The sequence below is a fragment of the Mesoplodon bidens genome, assembly GCF_964165515.1.
Source record: "Mesoplodon bidens genome assembly, chromosome: 7".
In the NCBI taxonomy this organism is placed as follows: Eukaryota; Metazoa; Chordata; class Mammalia; order Artiodactyla; family Ziphiidae; genus Mesoplodon; species Mesoplodon bidens.
This window is the reverse complement of record NC_138164.1, coordinates 111,846,637-111,858,680: the sequence shown is the minus strand read 5'-3', so window position 1 is coordinate 111,858,680 and position 12,044 is coordinate 111,846,637. Positions and strand designations below refer to the sequence as shown.

Genomic DNA, 12,044 nt, shown 5'->3' with positions numbered 1-12,044 from the left:
AAAGGCAACACTGTGTCGTCCGTTCATTAGGTAAGTAATGAACGATTGGTACAGACGGTAAGGGCAAAGCCAGCATGCACTGATTGCTGAAAATGAATGGCCGAGCCAAAAAGCTATCAGTAAGGACGGGAACAGGATCCAGAGAGAAGAAACCGAATCAAAGGAAAGAATGAACAACAGCTATGGAGCGAGACAAGGAACACGACTCCTGGCCTGTCACCGTGGTGCAAAGGCAGTGGACAGTGGACAAACGAAGGGATGTAGCTCTGTCCCAAGAAAACCACCTATAAACACAGGTGTTGGGCCAGAGCTGGCACGTGGCAGGTAGCCGACCCTGAAGCTGAAAAATGACTAAATCCATCTGCCTGGAGTGAAGGTGCTTGAGTTTCTGGAGGCTCAGCTTGTAAACAGAACCAGAGGCTCAAAGCCAGGATTTAGAAAGGCCAGGAGGTGACCTCAGGGGGTTGAGAAGTGAGGAGACACAGCACATACTAACATTTATGAAGTGTTTACAGTAAGGCAAGAACTACTCTATGTGCTTTAGGTCCATGAACTTGTGGCTGTGGTTTCCCCATCGGACAGAAAAAGCAGCCGAGACAAAAAGAAGCTCTCCATCCTGGGTGGGTGGGGTGGCCCGTGAGTGAATGCCAGCCCCGGCCCGGAGCCCACGGCTCTGAGTGCTCAGCGGGGCCTGCGGCATCCGGGGACCCAGAGGTGTGTGCCCAGACTAGCACAGGGGGACGTGGTGACTAGCTGGCTCTGGGGGATTGGTAACAACCAGGGGAACACTTGCTTATGCGAACAGACGGAGGAGGGAAAAGGAGCAGCTGTGACGCAGCATCACATTCTAAACACCACTATGGAACACCTGAGAAATTTTGCCTCCGAAGTTACCTCCTGGGGCCGGATGCCAAGACCCCAGGCTGGGGAGGCGTCACACACGGAGGACAGGCACAGCGCGAGCTCGCAGCGGATCCCTGGACAAAGGACACGGAGCCCCTGCGCGTCGGGCTCTGGCTGCTCCCGCCGTCTGGGCAGGACAAGCCCCCGAGCCTGGGGACAGCAGGCTCTTCCCTGGGTGCAGCTGCTCAGTCTCCCCGGCGCAGGATCTGGTGCATGCAGCACGAGAGCTGGTGTCAGGAAGCCTGACCCGTCAAAAACCAATGGTGCTTCTCTCAATAAGGCCCCACACCGTCTAGTTATTAAAGCCCAAGCAAGGTACAAGAGAAGACTTCTAGAAACAAAGAATCAGGCTTTATTTTGTTGTCGTTTTTTAATACAGGTATGGTGTAGTAGACATCTGTTAGTCTCGCATTCAGTATGGCCAACCCACAGAAATGAAAGTAGAAACTCAGTGAGCTTGTGCTCGCTCCTGCCCCCGGGGCTGGCACCCTCCCACCCCCAACAGCCTTTGTGCTGCCCACCAGTGCCCCCTCCCTGCCACGCGAGTCGAGCAGAACAAACCACCACCCCAAGGAGAAACCCTGAGTGCCCTTTCATCAGCAGTGGGTGGGATGAAATAAGACACCGTGTTTACCTTGGGTGGGATGGAGAAGCCAAGCAAATCCAGACGGTACAGGGGCAGCGCGTGCACCCCTGGAGCCAGGTCGGTGCCCGCAAAGCTCTCCACCAGGCGAGACAAGAGCGTGCCGTCCTTCCACAGTCCCCGAGGTCTGGGCCGCATCAGTCAGCATCCTTGAGACAAGCGAAGGGCGCCCTGTCCTCTGGCAGTGCTAGAGTCCTGGGGAGAGCACCCGAGGACAGTGTCTTCTGAGAGGAGCTCCCAACAGAAAGGGTCCCTGAGGAGGCGCGCAAAGGCCAGGCACAGCAGCCCTGCCGTCTGTCCCAGGGGTACTGCCGACTCCACTGTCCTTGAGGGCTAGGTCTGCCTCAGGAAACCTCATGAAGGGTTTCCACACCATTTACAATGGAAAAGTAAATCAGAAATAAGGCATTAGACATTTGATTTTTTTATTTCCATATGCAATGTAATGTTTAGGCACGCTGCTTGGGATGCTATTTCTAAAAAAATCGTTGGCCATTTTTCAGAATATCCTTTTGGTTTTAAATACTGGTCAGGAAAAACAAATGATGTAAAAATACGTGAATAATTTTCTATTACAGAAATGAAAAACTGATTTGCATCTAAAAGTGCAGGAGGTGAAGTAATTTAACCCTTTCACCAGACAATATGGCAATATACAATATATTGCTTCAGCTGTTTGAGAAGGCTGTGATGTATTTTTATACTGACATAGAAAATTATAAATTACACTGAATTAGTATCCATAATCACTATATATGTACACAAACCAGTTCTTAAAAAAAAATACACTGGTTTAGAATTTACGAGTGAAAACCTCACAAGGTACAGTAAAACAATTAACATGCTTAGGTGCCGGATTTTGATTTCTAGTTTAAGAATACTAGCCTGTAAAATGAACGCACTCTAATTCCATTAGCAGCACGAGCATTTTTCCACTGACTTGCCTAATATGATTCAGGTATGTGAGATACGCAGATTGCTCTGAAACTTTCATTGGTGTTGCTTGTTAACAAGGTAAATTTTGGTGAATGGGTTAAAAGGCAGATGAACAACCAAAACAAAACAAAAAACAAAAACAAAAAAAACCCAAACCACAAGCCATGTACACTCCAAATATTCTAGTGTTTCACCTGTAGGGATAATCAGTTCAAGCAAACAAGACTTTAACAGAACATATGGCTTTACAATAACATCAATTTATCAACTAAGTTGTAGCAATAAATACTTAATCTCTACCAATAGACTTACATTTTTTGATCCGCTTTTAACAATACAGAAAACAGTTACCAATCAAAAACTGGTTATAAAAAGAACACCAAGTATTTCTTATTCAAAATCACTTTTGTAAGTTAGAACAACCAAAATAACACTTAGAGGGCATCTCAATCCTATAACTCCTCGCCGACCTGGAAGAAAAATGAATTCAGAACTTTGTACAAGGTGAAAAATGTATGAAAACTGCCTAATACTTTGGTCACACTAATAATTGTCAAATAGTTATGTTTCAAATACAATAGATCTGTGTATTCACTTTTATAAAACTATTCTTACAGCCATTTTAACTATAGTATTACTACTATTATTACATGGGTGGCAAGATCTTATTTCACAGGCTACCCATTATTTAGAACAATACAATATAAACATACGCAAAAATTCTTGGTATTTGTCAATGTGCAATATTTGTACACTTCTGGGTTTCTCTGTACAACGTCTTAGACTCTAGAATATAAAGGTTGCTGGTCCTGATCCCTTGCAGAGTGAGTGCAGCAGCGGTGGCTCGACGGGCTCCCGACGCAGCCCCGGACCCCGCACGGTGGCGCCTGCGGTCCCCGGTCAGCAGCAGCAGCAGCGGCGGCGGCAGCGGAGCGCGCTCATCATACGGGGCCGTTAACCGCCGCATCGCCCGGCGTGCTCGGCTGCTCAGTCCTGCGGGGTGAGACCAACTCCGTGTAGCTCCCCGAGGGTGGGGAGCGTTTACTGAATACTGTCTACGCAGCGCCTAGCACAAAGCCAGCACTCAGCAGTTACTTCATGAAACGCTTCTTAAATGAACTTTCCTGAAGCTCCAGAAAATCTAACTGAACAGCTCTAAGCTTCAGCTCCGGTGAACTAAGTACTTAGCAAGGGCTGCAGAGGAGCGGGGCCTCCGTGAGACCCACTGTGCCTCAGCCTCTCAGAAGCACAGGGACAGACTGGTCAGTGGTCCCCAAACCTTCAGGAGCTATTTGCTCATCCCTCCTTCAAAACAGCTTTTTCTCTGTTCTGCATACTGCAATCCACATAAAATTTCACTTCATAAAAATAGGATTTTTCTACTGGGGGCTTGGGGAGGTGGGGGGGAAACAACAAAAGTCTGTAAAAGGACCAACTTTGAGAACAAAGTTGTGCACTTTAACAAACGTGCTCCCCCGAAGCAAACATCAGGGGTGACGCTGCAGGGGGCGGGGGTGGGGGGAGAGGGGGATACGAAAGGAACAAAGTGGGGACAGGTTACCCAGGACCTTCCGGCCGAACTACAGTGTGACCTACATCTTATGAACGAGACTTGGGAAAAGATGTTTAGAGCTGAAATTGGGAAGCACAAGTACTCTTGAGCCGGCACTCCAACTTTACAGAGTGCTTCAGACCCCTGCTAATCCTAACAGAGACCCACGAAGTCAGCTCCACTCACACAGCAGACTCTACCTACATTCCATGGTGTCTCAATATATCACAGAGACACAGGCACTAGCATTCTGGAACCAGACATAACCGGGCACATGCCCTGCCTTCGCCACTTACAAGCCGTGTCTTAACCTCTCTCAGCTCAGTTTTCTACCCCTGTAAAAGGGGGACAATAACCACCCCCCGGCAAGGAGATAAGTATACAACGTATGCAAGGTACCTGTTTGCACACTGCTGGCACAGATACCGTACATACTTGATAAATACTGAAAAATAAAATTTTGTGGCAATGAAAAGCTTTATGTGCAATAGTGCACATCTGTCAACCTCAAAATTAATATTTGGTTGTGACAGGAACCATCTCGGTAAGATTGCATACAGAAAGTCCCTAATGGCTATCTTCATTGTCAACAGTGCCGTAGAGTGCAAATGTGACACATCAGAAAACCTACCTCTGTCCCCGCCAAAACAGCAGCTCAGATGCCCCGACTGCCCTACCTAAAGTGGGACTCCTATTCCTTTATCCAGCTTTATTTATCTTCATGTCCCTATATATTACCTGTGGGGTCTGTTTTGCTACTGCTTTATCACCAGTGGCTGCCGCACTCATGTGTGTGTTGGACGGAGGAAGGACAGGCAGACAAGTGATGCCCCTCTTCTCCCACTGGCTCTCCCCACCTTTTTCCTCCACTGCCTGAGTCCTGCAGATTGGGAGAGGCAGGGCTCCTCATCCCAGATGTTTCTCTGCACGAACAGCAAGTGGGTCCCCCGAGGCAAACACTCCTGCACTCCAGAGCCCAGTAACCGATCCCACAGGCAGGCTGTATCACTCATGTCAGAGAAACCAAGAACATACTCCAGGAGCAACGACTCCAAAGTGGGACAGGTTAGCTATCTTGTAGGCAGCTCTCCATATAAAGGAAATTTACAGGGAGACACTAGGGAGGTGACAATGACTGCTTAGGTTATTACACCTACAGAGGACCTTTGAAAAAACATACCAAACCCTAGGCAAAAAAGTGATTTGCCCAAACTCTTAGATGCACAGCTGGGGCTGGCTCCCCTGCAGCCGGAGTGCCATCCCGTCTCCTCCTCCCAAAGCCGCCACTAGAGCCAGCACGCACAAGCAGTTCTTATAATTAATTTGTTTCATACACACACACACACAAGTTTTTAATTACAAAAGCAAACCCCTCATCCCAGCTGTAATTTCCATGAGAGAAACAAAAGCAGGGTTTGCTACACTATGAACATACAGGTTTACTGACCAGTGAACAGAGAGTGCCCCCTGCTGGTTCCCACTGGTTACACTGCCCCTAAAATGCCTAGATTTGGGGGCATCAGGTGAGAGGGAAAGTACTTCTCGGAAATGGCTTTAAAGGTTACTTTATTCCTTATGGAAGGAATACATAAACTTGGATATATTTAATCCAAACAGTTCAGTCTGCGCAGCACTGAGCGAAGGTCCTTGTGGTCCAAGGGCAAGTCCTGAACTTCCCACACAAGCTCTGGAGCAACAGGAGGCCGCCCTCGCCCTGCCTGCGGGGCTGCACACAGCCCAGGGTGGCCCTTGGGCGCTGGGGCTCTGGCTGGGCCTGTCCCTCCAGACCACGGGCTCAGTCTAAGCAAAAGGTGATTAGAGGGCTTCCCTGGTGGCGCAGTGGTTGAGAGTCTGCCTGCCGATGCAGGGGACACGGGTTCGTGCCCCGGGCTGGGAAGATCCCACATGCCGTGGAGAGGCTAGGCCCGTGAGCCATGGCCGCTGAGCCTGCGCGTCCGGAGCCTGTGCTCCGCAACGGGAGAGGCCACAGCAGTGAGAGACCCGTGTACCGCAAAAAAAAAAAAAAAAAAAAAAGTGACTAGACAGATAACGTCACATTTCAAATCCCTTGGCTCTGGTGGTGGGATTTTCACACTTCATCCGGACAAGATAAATATTTTGCAAAACCAAAACCAAAGAGGGACTCATCTGAGAGTTGAGAGTATTTAGCCACACATACGAAAGGGTCTCCAGGAAAGCCCTCCCGTGTGTCACGTGGACACGTCTGTGGGAACCGGGCGCTAGGGAGCCGCTTGTGTGTGCCTGGCAGCTGGGTGACTACAGTGCTGAGGGAACCCAATCCTGGAAGGGCTCAGTATCAGCCTCAACCTGGCGCCTCATCAAGAGAAAAAAAGGGAGGGTGGGGTAGGGGATACGGCAGCATGAGAGACCCTTCCAGCCCAACTAATTTCTCGAAGAGCCCGTGATGCTACTGAACCTCCCAAAACCAGTCAGTTTGCAGCTCCTGCAGGCGGAGATGAACTGTTACGTCTAAGTTCTCAGCTCAGTCACCCTGATTACTGTACGGAACTGAGAAAATGCTTCTGTGCAAGTCACTGAACACCTGAGGACAACTGTAACGACCCCCCACCGCCATACCAACTTCCCTCCCAGCTCCCAGGAGACAAAGCCAGAGCAGGGCCCAGGCAGGACGGCCGGAAGCAGGTGGTTACCTCTGCTCTGGGCTGCTGCTGGGGGGCCGGGGGGCTGCAGACTTCCCCTCTGCCGTCTCCAGGCTCTCCTCCACATCTTTACAAGCAGCATCTTGAGAGGTAGACAGTTTTCCTTCCTCACTGCAGTAAGAAGGACAACAGGCAGCATTAGACGCCTGACGCAGCAGCACCGGGTGGAGGAGGAGGGCGCATGCATTTGGCTCTGGAAGTCATGGCGGCCATGGATCCAAGCAAGCCCCGGGGCTGAGCATGCTCGGGGTGGGAGGGGGGGATCACAGGGACCACAGACACGACTGGGAAACCATGGAAGGGGAGGATCACACACAACTGGGAGCCGAAAGAGGGACCACGTAATGCAGCTGGTGTCTGGTAAAGAATGGTCCCACATCACTGTACATACCGGTAGGATTTCAACACTCTGAAGCCAAGTGTGCAAAACAGAAAAAGAAATGTACAAGAGTTTCAGAATACTCCTATAAATGAGGTATTTGGGGGAATAATATGTCCACGACTGCACATAAGCAAAACTGCAGACTCGGTGAAGGTGTCAAATGAACCTGTTTGAAGGAATGAGTCTTTAGTTAAAGATTTCTGCCCTCAGGACCAAGCCCCCCATCAGCTTGCTGGCTGATGTCACATGAGCAGGAGGCCATGCAGCCTGAGCCAGGACGAACTTCTCGAGCTGTCTTCTGACAGTGCGTGAGAAGGACAAACCATGAAGGGAAAGAGAGCCACGAACAGTGGCCAGAAAGGTAAAAACCGGTCCTGAGGGGTCACAGAGAGGGCTTGGGGAAACAAAACATGAAAGGATGATTGTCCCCTTAGATAGCTCTTGCAAAGAAAGACAAGGAGCAAATGCTGTCAACTGTCTGTGGGCTGGGAATTTAGACTTCTGCCTATGTTGTGTCTGGCATTCCCGTTTTGACACAATTCAAGACGGCACTGAACTGAGCTGAAGGGCGGCTAACGGCTCCCTTTGGGGCAGCCCACCATTCTTAGCGTGGGGTCCTGTCCCACATTTGCTTATGAAAAACCTCGCTTTAGGATGACTTCTCAGTGGCTTTCAGATGGGCCTGGCAATTTACCAGGAGGCAAGTGAAGGAAGGCTAGTTCATTACTCCTCCTAGTTTATCCCCATTCTCCACTCCCTGCCCACCAAGGCAACTATCCTGATGTGTTCAATACATGTTACTTTCATTCTTGTCCGTGTATTCTGAGACACATCACTGGCCTGGAACCGCACACCTCTCTGCATTTATCTCTGTACCAGCACAGTCTGGAGGGCCGTCTTTTCCTGCTGCCTGTGGCACAGCATCCCGCGGCGCACACCTCCCGTTCTACCGCGTTCTCACAGCGACCGGTGCCTCTGTGCACAGGGCTGCAACGCTGCCACTGCCTGCTGAGGCCCCAGTGGACCCGCTGGGACACTTCTCAGGGCTCTACATCCAGGAGTGGAAAATGCTGGTCATCCTTCCAGCCAGCATGCCCACCAGCAGGGCGACAGGGCCCCTGTAGCCCCAGAGCCCCACCAATACTCAGCATTTCCCACCTTGCCAATTCCTGCCAGTCTAGTAAGAGGTGTCTGATAATGAATGAATTTTGAGTATCTCTTCTTAGTTTTGCCCCTTTGGGTTTCCTTGCCCGTAAACTGCCTAATGATATTTTTTGACCATTTTCTGATTTGGGTTTTCTACATCTTTTCCCTACTGGTTTGAATATTAAATGTTAATTTCTGACTGATTTAGAGCTGTAAGCTTCCCCCCCCCCTCAATTTGCCATCTGCCTCTTAATTTTGTCTACAATACTTTATTAACCAGAAATTCTTAAATTTGGTGTAATCCATTTCTATTCTTTGCATGAGGTGTATGCTTTTGGTGGTTGCTCTGTTTTGAAAAAGAAGTCCTTTTCTGTCCACAGGTCAGGATACACTGCATTTTCTTCTAACTACCATGAGACTCTGGCCACATCACTTAACTCCAGTATCTCATTTTCGTCATCTGGAAAGTGGGATGATAGCCATGGTACTTATCTTATAGGGTCCTTGAAAGAAAGAAACGAGTTAACACGTGAGAAACATCTGGCACAGCGCCGGGCACACAGGAGGCGCTGCACGTGTGCTCTCACCCTTCGTGCTCAGGCTTCACTGGTTGCCTTGGAGTGAGCCCGCCTCCATCACCTGCTACGCCATCCGTCTTGGGACTGAGCTCTCTCTCACCACAGTGGCCCCTTTAACTATCTGTGTGCTAATATCACAGTGTTTTAAGAATTCAGACTTTGCAGCATGACCAGTACTGCCAGGTTAAGTCTCTTATTTAACCTTTCTATGGCTCTCTAAGCAATTTGGGAAACTTTTTATTCCACCTGAATTTTAGAATATGTTTATCAAGTGTCTTAAAAATCCAACTGGAATTGTGACTGGGACTGCACTAAACTTACAGATTAATTTGGTGATGGTGGGTGTCTCTGCAGCACTGAGCTGTCCCATCTCGTTGTGATGGCCTTCACTTGTCCAGATCTTCTTCTGTGGCTTCTTTTATTAGCACTTTCGAGTTTTCTCTATAGATATCTGGGCTAAGATAATTCCTAAATAATTTATAGTTGGATGTATTTTGTGACTGGCACTTTCCTTTTTATTATATATACAACCTAGTTGGCTATTACTGATGTAGAGAAAGGCTACTGATTTTTTAAATTGCCCTCTTACCTGGCAGCTTTGCTGAAATCTTACACGTCTGCTACTGACCTAGTTGTAGTTGATCATTATCACCTGCAAATGATCAGTTTCGTCACTTCCCATCTCATCTTTACCTGCACCTCTATCTCTTTCTCCTTCCTTCCTAACACCCCCCAGGACTGCCTGTACGGTGGCAGTGACACTGGGCATCCATCCCTACTTGCTCCGTCCATTCAAGTTAATGCAACTAAAGTTTCTTCACTAAGTATACTTTTTGGTGTAGTATTTTGGTATCTAGCTTTTACCAAGTTAAGGAAATTCACTTCTCTTCCTGATTTGCTCAGTGTTTTAATCACATATAGCTTTTTTCAAAAGCTTCATCGAAAACATCAAATGGCTTTCTTTCACTCTATTAATATGCAGTGAATTACACTGACAGATTTCTTGCTGCTGAGCCATCCTTGCAGGCCAGGGATAAACTCTAACTGATCATTATGAATGATTTTTAGTTTACTGCTGGGTTCAGTGACCAAATATTTTATATAGGATGTTTGCATTTAGTTTGCTTGTCAGTGACATAAGCTGATCATTTTCCGTAATTATCCCTATCTGGTTTTGGAATGAAGATTTCACTGCCTCATAAAAAGATCCAGGCAGCTTTTGCACTTTTTCTATTTTCTGTAACAATTTAGATAGGAATTAATAGATTAACATGCATGGAGGGACGTCCCTGGCAGTCCGGTGGTTAAGACTCTGCGCTCCCACTGCAGGGGGCATGGGTTCCATCCCTGTTTGGGGAACTAAGATCCCACATGCCTCATGGCACAGCCAAAACAAACAAACACACACGCATGGAATAGCACCAAGTCATTACTGTCGCTGACACGAGGCTGAGGCTGACCCGTTAGTCTGCTCCTTGCTTTCCTCCACCAATAACGGCTTGTTTGTACCCTTTGTCAACTTTAAGAAGTTATTATTAGATTGTGCCTCTTCCTTTGATATTAGGTTCTTCCTATATCCTGCTACTCATGTTTCTTTGCTGGTTACGGCTTGTCTTTTCATTTTATTGTGTCTTTTAGGATACTAGAAATTAAATAAAGTCAAATTTATTAATCTTTCCCCTTATGGTTTGGCTTTTTTATGGTTAAGAAACCCTTTACCATAAAGTTGTAAGATACTCTCTTATGCTGTCTTCTGAAAGTTGTAGTTTTGCCTTTCATACTTATGTTGAGAGAGAGATTTTATTTTTCTCCAGCATTGGATAATCACTTAGTCCCTTCCTTCCTCACCAGCTTATGTCACCCTAACACGTGAGTGTAGGGGGTCTGTCTGTCTGTCTGTTTGTACAGCTCTGTGCCTCGGTCACATGCATCATCTCAGTAAGAGTAAGTCTTGCTGCCTGACACTGTGAAGCCCCCGCACTTGACTCTCTTTAACATGATCTTGGCTGTTCTTGGCTCCCCTTGGTCTTCTCTGGGACTCTCACAATCTGCTTCTCCCTTTCATAAAAACTCCATTGGGATTTTGATGAGAAATACGTTCATTTTATAGATTAGTTTGTTAAGAAATGCCAAAGATATCGTCCCCTTAGCAAACATGGTATATCTCCCTATTTATTTATGCCTTTGTTTTTTTCAGTCTTAGTTACAGACAACGTTTAACTTTTCATTTAAAAGAGGGGAGGGACACATCTAAGACATCTTGTGTTGGCTTATAAGGTGCAACTGATTTGTGGGTGCATCCAGTAAACTTGTTAAACTTTCCTCATAATTCTAATATTTACCTATAGATTCCACTGGAATTTTTTATGTAGAAAATCATAACCTACAAACAAACAACCATTTTATCTCTTTCAAATCTGTTTTTATTTATGCTGTGTGTGCTAAGACCAGCAGCACAGTGCTGAAGAGAAGCAGTCACTGCAGGGTTCGCTGTCTGGGTCATGTCTTTTTTTTTTTTTTGCGGTACGCGGGCCTCTCACTGCTGCGGCCTCTCCCGTTGCGGAGCACAGGCTCCGGACGCGCAGGCTCAGTGGCCATGGCTCACGGGCCCAGCCGCTCCGCGGCATATGGGATCTTCCCGGACCGGGGCCCGAACCCGTGTCCCCTGGATCGGCAGGCAGACTCTCAACCACTGCACCACCAGGGAAGCCCTGGGTCATGTCTTTGAAGGGACTATTTCTTCAAAATAATGCTTCACCGTTAAGAATAAAGTCTGCTGTAGACTTTCAGTAGACACTTTTATCAGTAGCTATTTTCTATTCCTAGGTTGCTAAATAGTCACAAACAACTTTAATTTTTATCAAATGCTTTTCTGTCTATCGAAGTTCCAAAGGGTTTTTATCCTTTTATCTGAATTACCTTCAATAATCTTTACAATGTTATAACATCCTTACATTCATGCGATACATCCTTGGTCATGACTTAAAAATACACTGCTGGATTTGGTTTGCTAGCTTTTAACTTTAAGGTGTTCTACATATAGACCCACACATGAAATTAGCCTACAATTATTTTTTCTTTCATGCTTTGTTTGACTTCATGAGTCGGGAAGCATTACTCCTCATGATCTGAAAGGGTCTGTGTAAGATGGAGACCAGAGCTCTAAGCACTGGTTTAGTTGCAGTCTGTAGGTTTCGATAGAACTTTTTCATTACTCTTTCAG

General features: G+C 47.2%; 1 protein-coding gene across 13 annotated transcripts in view; it reads right to left on the bottom strand.

The window, feature by feature from the left end:
• Positions 1 to 1,229: 1,229 nt before the first annotated feature.
• PPP6R3 (protein phosphatase 6 regulatory subunit 3) overlaps positions 1,230 to 12,044 on the bottom strand; it is a 130,316-nt gene continuing 119,501 nt past the window's right edge. For all 13 annotated transcript variants that reach the window (XM_081238993.1, XM_081239001.1, XM_081239003.1 and 10 more), the window contains 2 exons: positions 6,707 to 6,826; positions 1,230 to 3,475 (listed from right to left, as the gene is read on the bottom strand). In XM_081238993.1, coding sequence (XP_081095119.1) covers positions 3,424 to 3,475; positions 6,707 to 6,826 — 172 coding nt within the window. In that variant the 3' untranslated portion in view covers positions 1,230 to 3,423. The remainder of the gene's footprint in view (positions 3,476 to 6,706; positions 6,827 to 12,044) is intronic.